Source organism: Brassica oleracea, chromosome C8 (assembly GCF_000695525.1).
Source record: "Brassica oleracea var. oleracea cultivar TO1000 chromosome C8, BOL, whole genome shotgun sequence".
Taxonomy (NCBI): Eukaryota; Viridiplantae; Streptophyta; class Magnoliopsida; order Brassicales; family Brassicaceae; genus Brassica; species Brassica oleracea.
In genome coordinates this window covers 28,694,094-28,714,328 of record NC_027755.1, presented here as the reverse complement: position 1 = coordinate 28,714,328, position 20,235 = coordinate 28,694,094, and the positions used below count along the sequence as shown (strand labels likewise).

The 20,235-nt window shown below is 29.6% G+C and overlaps 2 protein-coding genes across 2 annotated transcripts; one reads left to right on the top strand and one right to left on the bottom strand.

Moving 5' to 3' along the window:
* The first annotated feature begins 1,994 nt into the window (after window positions 1–1,994).
* Window positions 1,995–3,179, top strand: LOC106310032 (protein SLOW GREEN 1, chloroplastic). The gene is given in 3 exon segments (XM_013747224.1): window positions 1,995–2,635; window positions 2,637–2,836; window positions 2,838–3,179. Coding segments are annotated over 3 exon segments (978 nt in total). The 5' UTR covers window positions 1,995–2,137; the 3' UTR covers window positions 3,118–3,179.
* A 1,833-nt stretch (window positions 3,180–5,012) lies between these two features.
* Window positions 5,013–6,682, bottom strand: LOC106309118 (putative F-box/FBD/LRR-repeat protein At1g22000). The gene is made up of 3 exons (XM_013746187.1): window positions 5,636–6,682; window positions 5,411–5,548; window positions 5,013–5,327 (listed from the first exon to the last, which is right to left on the bottom strand). The coding sequence occupies exons 1-3, from the start codon at window positions 6,680–6,682 to the stop codon at window positions 5,013–5,015; spliced, it is 1,500 nt and encodes a 499-aa protein (XP_013601641.1).
* Between the last annotated feature and the right edge of the window lie 13,553 nt (window positions 6,683–20,235).

The window sequence follows — 20,235 nt, the reverse complement described above, 5'->3', positions numbered from 1 at the left end:
CTAAAACTACTTACATATAAAAACAGAGGGAGTATGAAAGTAGGTTCTTTACATAATAATAATTGTGATGAGCTAGGTTGTTAGGCGCATGCGAGAGCTGGTCTAATCATCTAGTGAACATATCAATTAGGACGTTAACTTTTGTCTAAGGAAGTGTGCGAGAACTTGAACATAGGACTTAGTATCTGATTAGACTCGTAGAGAGAGCTGAATATTTATCTTACTTACTATTGCATTCGAGTTCTAGGATGGTTCATCACAAACCCTCAACATATATAACTGATAATTCTAATTGACTGAAACCCTAAGTTTAGCTTTCATCTCATATATCTTACAACAATTATTTAGTTGTTTACTGTTTTATTTTTGGCTTTAATAATTATTCATAGCTTAATCTTGATTTCTATAATTTATTGTGTATCCACGCTCCATGTGAATTCGATTCCTGAATACTACAATTTGATCTCTTATTTGAGAAAAAAGATTGCTCTAGGATAATTTGAGCGATATCACGTAGATATATTTTTACCATTTTGATAAAAATTGATTGAACTTATAATTTTTATTAGAAAACAAATAATTTAAAAGTTGTTCTATTAGTGTTTCAATTTTTTTTGGTTATATTATAGTGTTTAATTTTCAAGGAATGTTTTCATATCCAATCCAGACAGTGGTTGAACCGATAGATTCATCGACCTGTGTATATCCGATTCGACTTTAATAAAATAATTTTAATTAAAAATCTAATAAAACCCTGTAAAAAATCTAAAAACATACTATTAGCCCGCGATCTGATATTGGATGATTCGCTAGAAACCCAAAATATGATAATATTTTTGAATATTTTTGATTAAATAACTAATACTTTTAATATTATATCAAACTGAAAAAAACTTATAATTTCTTAGACTTTTGATGAAAATTTTTATCATGTCATTTGAAAAAATATTGGTAATAAAAAAAATTATTGATATAATAAAATATGTTTTTTTTATTATTAATAACTTATGATAAATTTGTATTTCTATTTGTTTTAGTGCTAAAAATTAATTTTATGATAAGTTTAAAAAAAAATTAAACATTCAAAATTAGCATAACAATATTATGTATAAAATGACAGGGTAAATAATATTTTTATAATTCTATTCTCTATGAAAATTATATTTTCTATTTGAAATGAATATCATTTTCCGTGCATATTATTATTTAACATTTGAAAAACAATATTCAATTTAAATAGAAAGTATAATTTGTATTAATTAGAATTAATATTATTTACAAAATAAGGATACTATTAGTTACCAAAAATATTAGGAATATTATGTTGTTTAATTTAAATAAATAATCAATACTATTAAATTAGAAACGTGATCTATTGAAATGGGTATGGTCTAAATATTTTAGTACAATTATAAAAATCTTTTATTAATCATTTAAAAAATATTATACAAAGAAAAACATAGATATAACTAAAAACACAAATATTAAAATTAAATATTAAAAAATATAAAACAAAAAATATACCCGAATCTAGTATTTATATTAAAATTAAATGTCAATGATATAGTAAAGTAATATTTCGAAAAATGAAAAGCATAATCCTAATAGAAATTCCGTTTTAATGATATAGATTTATAACTGAGACAATTCTGTCAAATATATTTTTTTTAAGTTTTTGTCACAAAAATAGACCTTTAAAACTAAAATGACCAAAATAGCATTTTTTATTTTGAAATCATATCCCCAAAACCCCCACTCTTCAACTCTAAACCCTAAAATCTAAATTTTAAACCCTAAATCCTAAACTCCACTCCTTAACTCTAAATTCTAGTGTTAAGATTAATTAACGTTAGAGGTATAAATGTATATTTAGTTGTTTTGATAAAATATTTACATCTATTTTGATCATTTTTATTTTTAAGGTTTATATACGTGACAAAAACTGTTTTAGGTGTAAGAGAATTTTTGTTACAACAGTCAAAAAATTTCTGAAACTTTTGTTAAGCTTTTAATCTTTTTAAAGTAACAACTGCAGTCTAAAATCATTATCAGTTGGACCTTTGATCTTCATTCTCCATCTTCCTCAGATCTCTCTTTACTGAACAAAGGGTTTGAAGGTTCATCTCTCACCCCAATCATGTACTCTCTGGGAAGATTACAGCTTCATCACCAGCCATCCCACCTTCCCTTAACTCACACCTCTTCATCCTTCTCGAAACAATCCTCACTCTCAATCCGACCAAACCCCTCTCTCAAATACCCTTCTCTCAAAGCTTCTTCTTCTTCTTCCAAACCTCAAAACTTCATCCTCATCCCTCTCCCAAAGTCCGCACCTTTCCGCTTCCTCAAGTCCACATGCATCACTCTAACAACCGCCGCTGCTCTCCTCTCCCTTAAACCCCCGGCCATCGCAGCTCCCCTCACGCCTCCGAACACCATGGAAGAAAAAGAAAAAGCCCTCGAAGAGCAATTAGCAGCTCACCCTCATAACGTCGACACTCTCCGTTCTTTAATGGAGGTAAATTTCAGATCTGGAGAGTTCACAGAAGCTATAAAACTAACCGACCGTCTGATAAAACTTGAACCGGACGAACCGAAGTGGCCGGTTCAGAAAGCCAAATGCTTTCTATACAGTGGGAGATACAGAATCAGCTAAAACAGTGTACCAAGAGATTCTAGCTAAAGACCCTCTTCGCCCTCACGGCTTGTGTATGGCTTATTCCGATGAAGGTCTTGATTGGAAAAAAGTAGAGTGTAGAATCGAGGAAGCAATGCTGAGTTGCGAAAAGGAGAATAGGCACAAGGAGTATCGTGGGTTTAAGCTTCTTATGGCTCAGAGGGAAACACAGTGAAGCGCTGAAGCTTTATGAAGAGCTTGCGGAAGAAGAACCAGGAGATTTCTGGCCTTATTTCTGTCAAGGAGCTATCTACACTTTGCTGAACAAGGAAGACAAAGCGGAGGAACAGTATCTCAAGTTTAAGAAACTTGTGCCGGAGAATTATAATTACATAGAGGATTTCTTGGTAAATAATCTGTTTGCAGGAGAGTTTTTCTCAGCAATGGAGAGACGATCAGGAGAGTTTAATGGTGGATTGGGTGGAGGATCAGAGAGTTGAAATGGTGGGATTGTCTGTAATGTTATAGCAAATCGTATTGAAATAAAATAATGCTTCAGGCCCTGTTTGTTTTTGTATTTGGTCCAGCATTTGGATGTAGCATCGGAATGCAACATCTAGATATTGCATACAGATGTTTTTCGTTTTTATAGTTAGTATGCAGGTTGTTTGTTTTTTTTTTTTCATAACAGCATTTGAATATTAGTAGTTAAAATGACTAGAAAGACATGATTTTTATTTTTAGTAATAACTGATTATAATATTTAAATAAATAATTGTGCATTTTTCCGAAAAATACAATTTTGGGAATATTGATGGAAAATTTAATTTCGCGATTTTAAAACATACAATTTACTATTTTCACATGACAAAGCAATTTTACCGGTGTTGGCGGAAAATGCATTTACGGGTTTCGGCAGAAAAATCTGTTTTCTAGGTTTTGGCAGAAAAACTCGTTTTTGGGTTTTGGCTAGAAAACACGTCTTCCGGATTTTGGTGGAAAAACAAATTTTCAGGGTTTCAGCGAAAAACTTATAATCGGGTTTCTGCGGGAAAACATGTTTTTCCAGTTATGGCAAGAAAGCACACTTTTTGGATTTCGGCGGGAAAACACAATTTTTAGATTTTAGCGGAAAATGCATTTTAGATTTTGGCGGAAAATGCCTTTCTCGGGCTTCTGCAAGAAAACGCGTTTTTGGATATCTGCAGAAATTTGCAATTTTCCTATTAAAAAATATTATATAATAATTATAAGAGCAGTGTATTAATCTATTTTCTATTCCAAAATAGAGTAACTCTAAAATTGAGTTAAGTTTTACTCCGATGTATTACTCAATTTTTCACTCCAAAATAGAATATTCCTAATATATTATATTTTATATTTATTTAAAAATTAGTAATATCACCTTTCATTTATACTATTTGCAAAACAATCTATTTTCAGTTTGTAACAATTATATTAAATACAATATTAACCACAGTTAATTTTTTTATTATATAAATAAAATTACTCGACAAAGTTTAAAAAGAAAACATTTATTACATTAAAAATTACTAAACACAATAATACATCAACTTAAACTAGATGGCTATATATATAATTAAGAAATATTAACAGTAAATTTTATAATATATATAGTAAAATAATATTAATATACTTATTTATAACAATTTTATTGAAAATAAAAATATTTAAATGTGGAAGACCATTTTATAAATAAAAAATTTCAACTCTATTTTGGAGTAATGAGTTGGTTTAATCCATATTTAGAGTAATCATGTCTATTACTCCATTTTGGAGTGAGTTTTGGAGTAGGGTTCGAGACATTGGCGAACCTACATTGCTCAAGAAGGTGGCAAGTGCCCCCACAAAATTTTCAAAGTTTGTTAAATATATTTAAACTTTGATTATTTTTCTTTTAGTAAATAACATTTTTCCTATACTTTTTAAGTTTATATAAGATTTGCCCCCACAAGAAAATAATTCTACATTCGCCACTGGTTGGAGATGATTTTACTGCAAAATAGAGTTTGGAGTGGGTTTTGGAGTGGGGTTGGAGATGCTCTAATAACTAATTTTATTAATTTATATATGTATACTGAGAGTATTTAGGTCTTTTAGATTTTGAGATGCAAATATAACATCCAAATTCTAAATTTTTAGCATCTTAAATATCTAGATATTTATAATATTACGTTACACCTAGCTGCTATGCAATAGTGTCAAAACTAACCGAATGCTAGCATCTAGATGCAACGTCTGGATACATAAAACGAACATGGCTTAGTTAACTATGATGATTTGATTTGGTTGATGGATTTGAATCATAATCTTATGTGTTTTGATACTGAAATACATCTTGTTCATTAGTTGTACACACATGAGACTAGTTACTTTACTTCTTTTCATATAAAACGCACATATATTCTAATTGGGTGGAGAAGATAAGCTGGGATGATGATGAAATCCTAGACATAGATTCTAACTCTTCCATCATCTTCTTCTTATTTTGGCTGGTTGATTTCAAGGAGAATCCAGCTCTCTTTAAAAATTTAGAGTTGGCAAAGATGTATTTTACCAATTCTTTCTCTTCGTTTCTTCCTCCATATTCATTCCATTCAAAGATCTCTAGATGGGTTGCCAAACATTCAGGAACAGAACTCGGTTGGTTCCATGAAAGTGGCAACTCCTCCGCATTTTGAATGAATGTCTGTAAAAAGACCACAATGGATAATATAATGAAATTTTTTTCTATGATTACTCCATCAAAACTGCATGAAGGAAAGTACAAACCTTGTAGATGGAAAGAACTTTTAGATTGGGAGAATTTTGAAGTAAAAACATTAGTGGTTCTAACCAGTCTACCTCGTCCACAATATTTATCTTACATTCCAGAAGCTGATAGAAGTTAACAGTGTTAAACCACGCAAACTGCAATGTACACAACAGCACATAAGTAAAAAAAAAACATAAGAAATGTGATCATGCTAATGAAACTGAAAAAAGAGCATTGCATACCGTTGCAAAGTTCAAAACTAACTCGAGATCTATGACTGAGGAAAGACATGCCACAAACTTGTCATCAGGGTTACAAAAACCGCTGATAAATGCCTTGTCAAGGTGAGGGTTGTTCTCAACGAAGCAAGAGTCCCCCGAGTAATCAGCGATGGAGATTTCCTTTAAAGCGGGACAATCTATAACCAAAGTCCCCCCACCAATATTGCCTTCGTTGTGTGATCTTACATACTCATAGGATAAGCTTTCTAATAATGGAGCTTTTATATTGAAAAGTTTCACGTTGTCTTGGAGATCACGTCGTTCTACACTCAAATAATTGAGATTAGGACAACTTGATAAAAGCCGAGCAAGAGAATCTTCATCTTTGTAAACCACAGAGTGAAGTTCAAGATCTTCCAGGGATGGGAGGCAAGCCAGGGAAGGAACATCCACGAGAATCTTCTCGGAAAGACTTAAAAACACGAGTGTATCGCATGTGTAAAGGATCTTAGGCAAGCTAGTATGCTCGGCAGACCACCTGAGTATGAACTCTATCTCACGCACCTTTCTGTTAACTGCTTTTTCAATCCACTTTCCAACGTCAACATTTACATCAACAGGGCATCTTGGACCGAGTCCTATAGCTAATTTTTCTAATACAGGTGCCTTGTGGACTCGCAATGACTCATCAATAAACCGTAAAAACCACCGTTGATAACTATCTCTATCTCCGAATAAAAAATCAAGGAAACCTACTTTGTGAATACCATCATTCAGATAGTCAAGCTTTGGCACCATCGTCCAAATATACCTCCATCGTTTTGATAAAATCATGGTAGCTACTGCATCTTTTGTTGGGACAAGCAACAATATTTGCACGAGCAAATCGTCAGGCAGAGCACTGATCTTGTCTTCTACTTCTATTCTTTTGGTTATTTTCTTTGGGAATCTTCGGGATACTTGTTCTAACAGTACTGGAATCCCTTGTTCTAGCAGTATCAAAATCACATCTCCAACATGAAACCTAACATGAATTGAGCCGACAAATAATGAAAGCGGTTCAAACATATTTTTCCTCTCAAACTTCTACGCTAACAACGCTTTAGGGTATCCTTGGCTTGAGGGTTTTGATTTATATACACGCACGTGTGTTTGATTTTAACTATTTAATTTTATGTTTTATTTTCTTAATTAATGAATAATTATATTAAAAGTATTTCATTTTAATTATTTTATTTTATGCTTTCTATTTATTCTCTCTCTGTTCCAAAATATAAATTTTTGAACTTTACACATATTTTTAGAATAAATTTACTAAAAATAACTCTCTCCTTTTCAAAAATAAAAATAAAAATAATAACTCTATTTAATCCTAGTTAAGTTTCGAATTTTTTTAATTTACTTGAATAGTAATTGTCTTAATCAACATGAATAAAAAAAGTAAACAGGTTAAAAATTACATTACAAACATAATACTTGCACTATTGTAAAACGAATCTCAAAATTTTTATTTTTGTGGAACCGTGGGAATATCTTCTTAGTGACACTAATAATTAGAAAAATTTATCTCGCACCAAGAGGTTTCTCCTCTCCTCTATAACTTCACTTGTGGCTAGGTTCATCGTGTTAGGCGCATTTGCTCATTCGTATTGAAAAGTCTCAGCGGTTGTGGTACTGTCCGTGACCACCAGGGTTTCATGTTACTCCTTTGATGTGCAATCTTGTAGAGACATTCTCGGTTTCAGATAATTGTAGGCAGTGTTGTGCCATTGGCTATGGTTGAAATGATGTATATTTAATTGAATGTAAACCTTGACGAAACTGATTCTTTTGTCGCAAGGTAATTTGAATACTTTGCTGATGATAAGTTTTTGGTTGAAATGTTCTTTTTTTTTTTTGAATTACACAGAGGTATCATGGCCCCACAGAAGTGATCCAGACTAGTCACGTGTTGCCGCGTGTCGGTCCTCTGTCCCTGGCGATGGCGAAATGTTAATTCCCCAGTGGCCGGGATTCAAATCCAGGTGGCGGTACTCACAGCTGTAAACCTTTTACCACTAGAGCTAGAAGCCCCGGTTAAATTATAATTGAGTAGATTAAAGTATCGAACACAGGACCAGCTACTTATGTCCATCTCAGGACCAGCTACTAATGTTCTTAGAAATAGCAGGGTATTATTCAGCCTCAACAAGGTTTTGATCTCCAAATTTGAGTTATGCGTGAGATAAGATTCTTCTTGCTTTTTTATTTTTGGTTATTTACCTTTGACAGAATATGCAAATGGGGAAGATCCATGGATACAATCAACCAAGAAGTAGTACTAAAAAGAAAGATACAGTCTTTACTTGGAATAACGTTTATGAGAACGAGTCTAGCTAGTGTACATGCCCCACATTTTCCGGCAACAAAGGTATATATTATAGTTCCAATATTTCTTGTAAAGGTCAAGTTGCGATATTAGAGTGAGTTGGATTATAAATTCTCTCGATCAAGTCATTACTCTGTTAATGCACTCTTATATGTTTTTATTCTTGACAATTTTTCCTTTGGTTATTTCAGGTTTCATGCATGTATCTGTTTGATCATAGCCTTCTTCATCCTGAAGTGTTTTTCCAGTCACATCGTACAAGATTAATGTCAATTTTATGGTTTCTTGCACATTATGGATAAAAGCATAATCTACGATGTTCTATAATCAATACTCTTACAATAACAAACTGAAACTATAATCCATGCTTATCCAAGTAAACTAAATGCACAAAGTACAATGGTTTTGCATATATTAATGGTGGATAATCAGGATATATAGCCAGGTTGTTATTAGTAATATGTATGATAAAGATCTCATCATCTATATAAGTTGTCAAAACTGGACCACACTTTTGACAAATCACAAACAATGATCTACCTCTTCTCTTGTAGTTGAAGTTATAAATGCTATGTTCAATCACCCATGTTCAATAACTTCTTCGAATCTTATTTTATTGTTCTTATGATGTGTTAGTCTACATAAAAAGAAGTAGAATATAATATTGTTTCATTTTGCAATTGTAGTAAGTAATACAGTAGAAGATATATAAATTAATACTTGATAAATTAATAATTTCTATAAATTAATAAATTTCGCCAGTCTTACCTTGGGACGATTCAAAATTTGACACAAATCGATAAAATAATAAGATAATATTTTTTTAAAGAAAATTCTATGTAAATACATGACTCCATTAAAATTAAAAATTAATAATTTATATGTATACATATTTTATATAGGTAAGAACTTATTATTATATTGTTTTTTTATATTCACAATGATATTATCTTTATATTTTCTTAACACTTAATATATTTTTATGAGATTTAGTAATATTATATCTAAAACCACATTTAAATTCTATGCAATATAATATAATAAAATTAATATAAATGTTAAATTTCAAAAACTAACAATTAATGTCTATACACTAAAATCAAATATTTTTCTTATCTTAGAATAAATATATATTTTAAAATAAAAATTCTAAATAACGAAACTTTTGTAAATTAATGTATCTAAATTAAAAAAAATTCAAAGCTCCAACATTATTAATTTATAGATGTTCTACTGTATATATTATTTCGTTTTTAAAACATGTATGAGTGTTAGTTCAAAAAAAAAACATGTATGATTGTTTTCATGGTCCCAATATCCTTACCTGTTGCTGTATGTAATCTAAGTATCTAACACATATTTTGGTTCTGATTCTCAGTTTCTTGAAAACACAGCTTACGTGTCCGTCTGATGCAAATAGGATCAATCTCTATCATTGTACTCCAATATCCACAACTTTATCAATTAACACACCTAACACTTGATATTCGCATTATTGTACTACCTTGTGGAGAATCGAGAAGATATATGAAAAATAAGATTCAGGTTTAATTTGTAGCACTATTTATTTATTTTGAAGTTTATCCAGTTGATTAGGAGATAGAAAAATTCCTTTCATGCTCAAATTCTTGTTGATCAAATGATGTACCTAATATATAAAAGATACAGATAATTAATTATTTACTTTCTACTTTAACGCACATATTAATGTACTGTATTTAATTATCTATCAAATAAATTATTCATACGTAGTTAATGTCTCATACTTAAAACGTCTTTGTACTTTTATGAATAAAGCAGGCAGCTGATCATGGGTTATATAGATAGATAAGTATGTCACATTTGGTACTATTTAAACTTTATACGTCTAGAGTCGTAACTATTTTTTCTCGAAAGTTTGGGTCAATATAGTCGTTGTCACCTAGAAGGCAAACAAAATGCGTAATATCTGAACATAGGTGATAAATGTGTATTAATTTGACCTAAACTCTTCCTTGTGTCGTGCAGAATCTGATTCCTCTTCTACACCAAGTCCAAGTCGTTGGATGTTGAGCTGGAATGGTAGAGGATCTTTTTATGGGTCGATGTCACGATTGCCTTTCGAGTTAGCTATTGTAGACGCCTTAAATGGAAAAATTTATTCTGGTTAATTACTATATAAAAAACTCTTATATATCCTAAGAGTAAGGAGAAAGTATTGAGACTTGGTGAAGATTATATAATGGACAATCGAAGATACTTTTTAACAAAAAAAAATGTTTTGCTAACAATATAGTATTTTGATTAAATACTGATAAAACTGAATATTCTAGGAAGACTGTGTGGGGTGTTCAAGCAGAACAAGTAATTAATCATCACATTGTCTTCTTCTTCTTGTCCTCTCTTTCTTCACTTTTTCACAAATGTTTGGTTCACTTCCACTCTCAAAACTATTTTAATAGCTTGAGGTTCAGTAAACCGACACATGTTTATACTTCTTTTGTGTTAATTATGGAGATTCAATTCATCTGAATCCTTAAATTATTATCATAACAACATCAATAATAAACCAGCTATTACACATCATCACTCAAAATTATATTATACTCCATCCGTTTCATTAAGATAACTTTTTAAAAAAAAAAATTGTTTCAAGAGATGTATTTTTTGTGTTTTTTATGAAAAAATTGTAAACTTCAAAAAAATTAATTGACTTTATTGAATTACTATTGGTTAAAAGTTATTAAAAATTAAAAATTACAAAAAACGATATATTAATTATGGTATGTGAAAATACTAAAAAATCTATATTCGTGGAAAAGATTGAGTATAACATAATATTTTAAAAATTAAACTCCAAATCTCAACCTTGCTGTCTGTCGTCACGGATTTAAGCTCACCACCTCTGCTCAAGTCCGGAAACCATGACCCCTCGTCTCCTCCCCTTGGTCTATTTCTACTTAAGCGTTCATCTTCTTTTCATCTTTTTTAAATAAAATCTATTGCCTTTGTTTACAGATCTGGAATAATGATGACATAGAGGAGGTAATGATGATCCAGAGACAGAGGCGGCGGCCGACGCACAGAGGTTGAAGACGGCGGAGAGTTACGAAGACGACGGGCGATGCACAAAAAGAGGTCTACGAAGTCATAATGGAAGAGGAAGGGTAAGCTATCTGTAGTGATGGAGGTAGATTCAAGCAAGAAGAGAAGAGAGGCGGGCAAGAGAAGAAGAAGAAGAGAGGCGGAGAAGGAACGTGGACTAGGTTTTAGTTTTAGGTTTAGCTTTTCAATTTTTCTTTAAAAAATTGGTTTAGTTTGGTTTACTTTCATGTATCGGTATAAACAAATTGATATATAAAATTTTTAAAATTATTTTTTCTTATTTTTATTTTTATTTTTTAATAATGTAATAATAACAAAAATTATACGCTACTAAAGAATATTTAATTGCAGATAGAAAAGTGCTATCTTAGCGGAAGAAAAGATAGCAGTGTTAAAAATCGCTATGTAATATCTTTTATCTACTATCACGGGCGATGATACAGCGCTTTAAAAACCGCTATCGTATCGTTATATAACGTTTTTCGTCCGCTAATAAAACTCATTTTTCTTGTAGTGGCCAGAGCCGTTGGAGATATCAATCAGTAAAAACCCAAATTGCCGTTAGGGTTTACGAATAAAGCGATTAGGAATCACAGTTTTAAGGTGGATAATTAGCATTATTTTCTTTAGTGAATAAATATATCACAGTTTGACATATTTTGCTAGTGTAGTCCCATTCCTGTAACTTGATATGTGTGAAGATTATTGCAAAATATTACACTGTTACACACAACAATATCTAACAAGACTTTCTTTGAAAGAACAGATTTTGTTTTTGTTTTTATCATGGAGAATGACGTTTGACATTAATAAGCAAAGACAAATTTGTGAACATGCATGGACAAGACAGAAGTAAAAATATTATATATACAGTAAACGTGACTGGAAAATACTAGAAATTTTATGTGATTCTCAACAAAACGCAACTTCCTTAATAATCTCATTTTATTTTGTTTTCATTTTTTTTATATAAATAATTCTTTTATTTCTTTGTATTTTTTGTTTTTCAGTTAGTAACTTAGTATAGTTTAATTACAAAATCATATCCCCTCTCTTTCATATTATATGTAGTTTTAGACAATTTTTTTGTCAAAATATAAGTTAGTTTTCAATTTTCAGTGCAATTTTTACTTATTAGATACTGTGTAACCAACTAAATAATGTTAGATTTTTTTATAATTGGTTGAATTTGTTGATTAAATATTACTTTTAGAAATGTAACATTTTTTTTTAATATTGGTGGTTTTAGACTAAACTATTCACATTGTGAAACATAGGAAGTATTAATCATGATTGAACGCATGGCCGTTCTAAAATGTTATAAGATGACTATATGCACATAGGTCAGGGAATCTGTTTTACTTCTATAATAGATCGGTTGCACGGGTATTTTCACTTTTATGTATATATATTAAATGTTTATATTATTTTTTCAAATCCAATAATTTTGTTGTTTACATTTTTTCTGTTATATTAATTGTTTGAATCCACCACATGTATTTTTGTTTCTTCTTATTATAAATATATCTTATTAAATTTATACTTAATTATTAGAGAAATAATATACACTTTCTTAAAAAAATAAAATTATTTTATATTTAACATCTAATTATCAAAATTAAATTTAAATGTATTTTTAATTTAAATTTTAAATAATAGACGATTTTATTTGATAGTTTTAACAATTGAAAAACATTTGTATACACTAATCTTTAAGCATTTAGTATTAGTTATTAGAACATATGATAAAATGAACTAATGAATTTTAAACAAAAAACATTGATAATTGTTTTTTATAAGTTACAATTGAAGGTATATATATTATTAAAATATAAGTTTATATGTAATGTAATTCAAACATATACAAATTTAAATAAGCCTTTACAACAATAAATAAATCTTATCTATTAAAACATTATATATCTTATAAATGGGCCAATAATAGGGTGGGCAAAAAAACAGAACCAAACCAAACCAAACCGACCCAACCAAACTCAAACCGATCTAAACCAAACCAAAATATATTTCCAAACCATTTGGTTAAAGGTTTTATCAATTCAAATGGTTTGGTTTTGTTAAGAAAAACGAAATTGTTATTGAATTATATTAACTTATTAAATTAATAATATTAAAATTTAAGATATTTATTTACATTTTTACCACAAAAAATTAAGATATTTAACCATCTAACTTAAACAACTTTTTATACATTTTACTTATAAATAAACAGAAGATATACATTAACAATAAAATAGAAATATAAATATCATAAACTATCACCAAAACAAACAAACTACTTATGATATATATATGTTTATCATAAACTATGACCAAAACAGAAAATTACTATGCAATAGCTTATAAGTTAGTTTCTTATGTACGATTGTTTATATGGTTAATTTGGAAAAAAAAATAAGAAGTGTTTATATTTCTTTATAATAGTAGATTTGACTTTAGATAACGATTACTGTTTTGACGAATATAAGTAATGATCTTAGGAGTATATTTTATGTTTTGTATATATGTGTTTTCAGATAATTTAAAATTTGAAATGCAGGGTTCAAGATTCTTAAAATACACATTAATGGTTTCCTTCCAATCTTATAGGAAAATAGTTATTATAGTCAATAATATATGAGGGGATTTAGTAATGATGCCAAAATGTTATTAAGAAATAAATGAAATATGACTTTCTAGTAATGGTTCATTTTTAAAAATATCACATATGAATCAAAGTTGTGACTTCTGTTACAATATATAAAATACAGCGCATAGGTCAAGGAATCCGTTTTACTTTCTTGTTTGTTTGTCTTCTGTATTTTCTACCCCTGAATTTTTTTTTTCATAAATCATAATTAAATATTACAACTGACATGTTTAAGATGATTATTTATTGATACTTTGTTGACTTGTGAGTAGGCCTGAGACTTTTATCCGAGATTCGGATTCGATCTGAGATTCGATCCGGATCCGATCCGAAAATCCGGATATCTGGAGGGGCTGAATCCGGATCCGGATAATAAAATGTTGGATCCGTCAAAGCCGGATCCGGATCCGGATATCTTGATTTTTTAGTCCGGATATCCGGATCCATAAGTTTTATTAATAACTATTTCAAAAATAGTAATATCTATATATAAAAACTAACTTTATTTAATATATTTTCATTTTTATAATAGTATATGTAAATTTTGTAATATTATACATATAAATAATTAAAAACATTATATATTTTTTATTTTTATATTATCTTTAATATTTTATATATATTATTATTATTATTTTATTTATTTTAAGGATCCAAATCCGGATCCGGATATCCGCCGGATATTACAATTTTTAGAAGGATATCCGACACCCGGATATCCGAGAACCCCGGATCCGGATAAGAATAATAAAATTATGGATCCGCCGGATAAGGATCCGGATCCGGATACCTTAAAATTGCCCGGATATCCGATCCGTCCCAGGCCTACTTGTGAGTACTAGTTACGAACAAGAATCTTAGCTTGTCCATGCAGCTGAGCTGTACTACTTATACTCTTTATTTTTTGTCATTTGTAGATTAATTTTAAATCAAACAACGTTTTACACCAAGCTAGCAAGAACATCAACCTTTCGAAGCCAAGAGCCAGCGAGATAACATGTATCACCCGGAGACAAAAGTTGTTCATAACTCTAAACCCATAAAGCTAACAATGACTAAGAAGTAACAAGATATCCCAAGGTAGGCTAGGAAAACAAAAACTTTAGAAGGGGAGAAGCACATTGATATTGGAAGCAAGATTGATCGAGAAAGCGACGTAGGCCTAATTATTGGGGTTGAAAGCTAATCTCGTAACACCGTTCCACCATGGAACCACGTACAACAACCAGACTTACCACTGTTTCTTCAAAAAGAAACCAAGAGATGGCACAACTTCAACCCGAGCAGCCAACGAAGAGGAACGTTTGGCGATTGACTACTCAAAAACCAGCCGCAATTGAGCATATGCTCCTTAGCCCCTCCCTAAGCAATCCGGAAAACCCGTAGGTTGCAGACTAAGGGACTACACAACTTCTCAACATTGATGCTTCACCCACTAAAAACACAATTCAACCACAGAGGAAATACAACGGGAGCTTACCAGTGATGACCAAAGCCTAAACCGCAGACCTGAACCATGTCGCTTCAAACCAAGTCGCAAGACAAAACCAAATCCAGGAAGCCATAGATATCTTAATCTCCTTTATAATCTAAAACAATAACCATGAAAAACCAGAGATCTGTCCTCAAACCTTAAAAAAGAGGTTGGTTTGAGCAGAAGACTCAAAACACCAACCAGACTGAAAGCTATCATACAGATCTCAACCGCACCCGAACATCTTGACCGGAATCCATTACCTCCCTCGAATCGCCTCCACCGTGCAGCCTCGAACAGAACCAAAATTCGCCGAAACAATACACTTTGACGCAGTGCTAGACTCATGTCGAGAAGCTTTGGACATCGACCAAGACGAAGACCATATAGCAACTAAGACTAAGCACAGAGAACGAACTACACACCAACAGAGGAATAGATAAGGAGAGACAAGCTCAAGAGCCATCAATGAATCGCCGGAACCACCTCACCAGATTCGATGGAAGAAGTACTAACCCACATCAGAGCCGGTATAACCTGCACCGCACACAAGAAACAAAGACGAGTCCAGTGATGAATCCTAAGCAACCATACAGTACCACGGAACCAGATCTCTGCGCCCAAACCTCTCAATGCCTCGATCGCCTCAGCTCAATACATTCGACCTGAATATAGACAGTAGAGACCCTCTCACAGCTCCGACGAGGCTCACCGGTAACCGAAGAGGGTAGATCCATAAGTTTCTCTTGTGCTCTTCACGACGGCGCTAGGGTTTTTCTCTCTGTATTAGAAAATTACTAGCTATGCTCTAAAACATTAGTTTTTGACTTTTGTTGACGTTTTTCTTAAAATAAATTTGTTGACGTTTTTCTAACAGTCCATTCATTATATTCAATAAAATGCAAGCTGCTTATCGAAGTAGATTAAAGTAGATTAATATTATATTGGATCTTAAACTTCATATTCTTACAAATATTTTTGCCACCTCATATAACTTAGAGATGGCATTTTTTTATGAAGAATACCTTTTGTTTTCGTTAGAAAAATAATAATATTCCACCTGTTCCTAAATGTAGGATGTTCCAAAAAAATTGATGTTTCAATATATAAGATGTTTTCAAATTTTTATGTAACTTTTACTTTATTAAAAACAGTGTAACCAATCATATTTAATAATCTATTTTCTAATTGGTTGAATACAACTATTTTATAATTTTAATGATACTTTCTAGACAAAAAAGTAATTTTTTTAATATGTTTATTTTTTTCTAAACATTTTATATTTAAGAATAGATGCAGTACCAAATAACTTAGAAATGGCATCCTTTTTTCTTGTAGCTTTGGAAACATTCCAAATTTAACGCTGTTCTGTGTCACGTTATAGAACAGCAAAAAGTTTGTTCGACAATTTTCAAGAAAATGAATGTTTTTACGAATTGTCGAATTCCGAAAATCGTAAATTTTAATCTTTTCATCCATTGTAGAAAAAGAACCAATAAGTGATTTTGTGTGTAGCAAGCCCCGCAAGAGAAATTAGGCATGGACATAAAATCCATAATCCAAAATTCGAATCGAATCCGAACCGTAAAATCCGATATGTATCCAGTCAGAAATGTAAAAATTACACAAGAAATCCAAACTCAAAATTTTATTAATTGAACACGAACGGATACTCAAAAAATTCAAACAAATATCCAAAGAAACCGATCTGAATGTCCAAATTAATATGCAATATAAATATTTGTAACATAATTGTATACTTCAAATATTCAATTCCATATTTATTTTGATATATATATATATATAAATTTAAGTATTTAAAATTTAAATAAGTAATTTAAATGCTCGATTATATAAAACAAAATATTTATTTTTTATGTTTTGCTTTTAAATTTTAAATTTTAGTTCGGGTATATCCAAAACAAATTGATATAACCCAAATCCAAACGATATATGATTACTTTATAGATTTCAAGATGTGATCAAATTAGAACCAAAACTAATATTTTATATCCAAACCTAATTCGTACTTACAAATTTAATAAAATGAGACCTACGGTGTAATACAAAATAGAACCAAAATCTGAAATACCCGATCTGAAGATCAATATATAGCCAGACGTCCAGGTCTGAATGACAAAAAGAAAAGATTACAGATTCATTTGCTTTTAACTTTGTTCTTTTCCGTCTGAATTTTAATAATATTTCCATATATAAGTGCATACAAGTTTATATTTTCTCAACACAAGATATTGACAATGCTTGTTTTCTAATACTCCCATACTTAACAAAAATGTCATTTGATAATTTTCACACATACTGGAAAATCATTTAAAAATTATATTTTATTCTTTATTTACACACTAAATAAATTTATTTTCTAATTAATACATAAAAACAATAGGGTTAAAGCCGATTTTTTGTAAAAAAAAAATCTTGCATTAGAAAATAAATTGGAACTCTTTGTAAAAAAAACTGTTAAAAAAAAGAATAGTAAAATAATGCATGCATAGTGAATGTTTCCCATTTCGTTTTAAATTAAGTTGTCATTGTATTATACTCCCTCTATTTTCTCTCAAGTGATGTTTTAGAATATTTATTTTGCTACAATATAGTTGGCGTTTCCAAAAAGAAATGAAAAGTCTAATGACATACTGTATGACTTTATCTACCCTTATACTATTATTCTTTCAAAGTGGAATGTGTCTTACGATATATGATAATTAATTGATGGGGAAGGGTAGAAAAGATATTCTATTAAGTGTCTTAATTCATGTGAAAATCATAGAACGTTACGTAAAAAAATTGGTACAAAATAAATGTCATTTTACGAAATGCAACCTTTTCTATTAATTCATTTTTTTCTTAATTAAATTAAGATAAAAATAAAATTTATGCAATTATAATAATCAAACAATGATAAATTTGGACATTTAACTAGTATTTTACGCAAAGTTTTAGAACGTCAACTAATTTGAAATGGAATAAATAGTTAACAAAAAAAAATTATTTAAATCATAAGATGAAACACCAATACAATAGTTTAATCCATAATCTAATAATGACTAATTGTAAATTTCAAGAAAATTAATTGCATTTTCGGAATTCTGATTGGTTTAAAATTATAGAAAATAAATAATCACAGAAAATTATGCATTTAATATTAAAATTTAATATGTTTTATTAATCCGTGTGGAAAAACTAAAATATGTATCATTTTGAAATGGAGAGAGTACGAAATAAATTAACTCTTAGCTGCTTCGTTTCAGGAAATTTTTTTTGTCATTAAACCTATTTTGAGAAATGTGTCGGATTTATTACCTTTGAAAGCGAAGGATCAAGGATGTAAGCATTTCTGTCGTTTTATAGCTAGTCATATTTGGTGAGCTCAAGAACTAATCCCTTACTAGGATTTAAAAAAATATTACTTTATCCGTTTCAGATAGACTTTTTAATATTTTTATATATATTAAGAAAACACATTAAAATATCATAATAAATGTATCGTTTTCTGTAATTTTCAGTTTTCAATAACTTTTAATCAATAGTAATTCAATAAAATCAATTAATTTTCTTGAAGTTTACAGTTTTTTCATAGAAAACACAAAAAAATACATATTTGTGAAACAAACTTATTTTCTAAAAAGTATATCTTAATGAAACGAAGGGATTACTTGTCATTGTTAATTACACATTATAAATTTTCTGTGAGCATACACTTAAGAAGATAAAGGACCATATAGTTGAATATATTTCAACTCTGCCTAACCTAATCGGTTATTGAATACTTCTAGATTAGATAGATATGACTTTGGTTAGAGTTAGTAAGTATAAACGTTAATACTAAAATAATATATCTTTGATTAAAGTAGGAGTCAAATTTTCAATTGAACTTTAACCGAATTACATAAGTTAGAAAATCACATAATGTTCTAAAACACTGGTTTTGGCGGTAAGTTAACGTTGAGAAAAGTAAAGGAATGTATGTATGCTGCTAATACCAGATTGATATGATCCAAAAAGAAATGAGATTAGTGTTTCATGCATATAGAGTTTAGTTTTTTAATACATTAATTGTAGCAGATATATAGTAGAATACTAGTAATTCTAATAATACTCTTAATTGCTCAACAAAGATTCGTTTAGCCATTCAGAACATATCTAAAACACATTCTATAACTTTAAATATGAAGTTTTTTTGCTTTCAAAAAAAGAACTGTAAAATTTCAAAATTGAAGCAACTTCAGAACTTCAAATTTGAAATTTGGAGTAGTAAAATTTCAAATATAGAATGTCACTAATCAAAACTTCAAATTTGAAATTTTATATTTGTATATGTATTTTGATACTTGCAATTACGTATTATTTATGATGTTTATCGTTTTAATCCTTAAAAAATTTAGATCATATAAATATTTCAAATTTGTTTTCATAAATTTAAGTTTTGCGCATAAATTAAGTAAACCTTAAAATAATATTTTAAAAAATTAAACCAGATTTATACAACAACAAATTACAAAAGAAACTTAACAAATGCACTAATTGACCATATATAAGAGCATAAAGGAAATAGTTTTACAGAATAATGTGGTATTTTATTTATAATTTAATATTTAGTTATATATTTCTATGCAAAATTTTATATTTCAGTGTAACTTTTTATTAATTAATATTGATGTAGTATTTTTATATATGTGTTATTTATTTATGAATTTAAATTAATTATGATAAATATAAGAACCATAATATAAAATATAAATATTTTTTAAGTTGAGTTTGAAATTTTGTTTTTGGAGAATAATACTTTTAAATTTCAAATATGAATTTTTGAAACTTCAAAATAGAGTGTTTTTTTTGTAGATGCTCTTAGCCACATTGATTATTTTCTTAAATTAAATTATCTTTTATTTTATTTTATCATTTTCCTACGTTTCTATTTTTTTACAAAACGGGCAACGCAAACAAAGTTTGGGAATCACCAACTTCATAAGATATCGTTTCCTCTAACTAAAGTAGAACACCAAACTTGAGTTTTTGTAATTACTAAT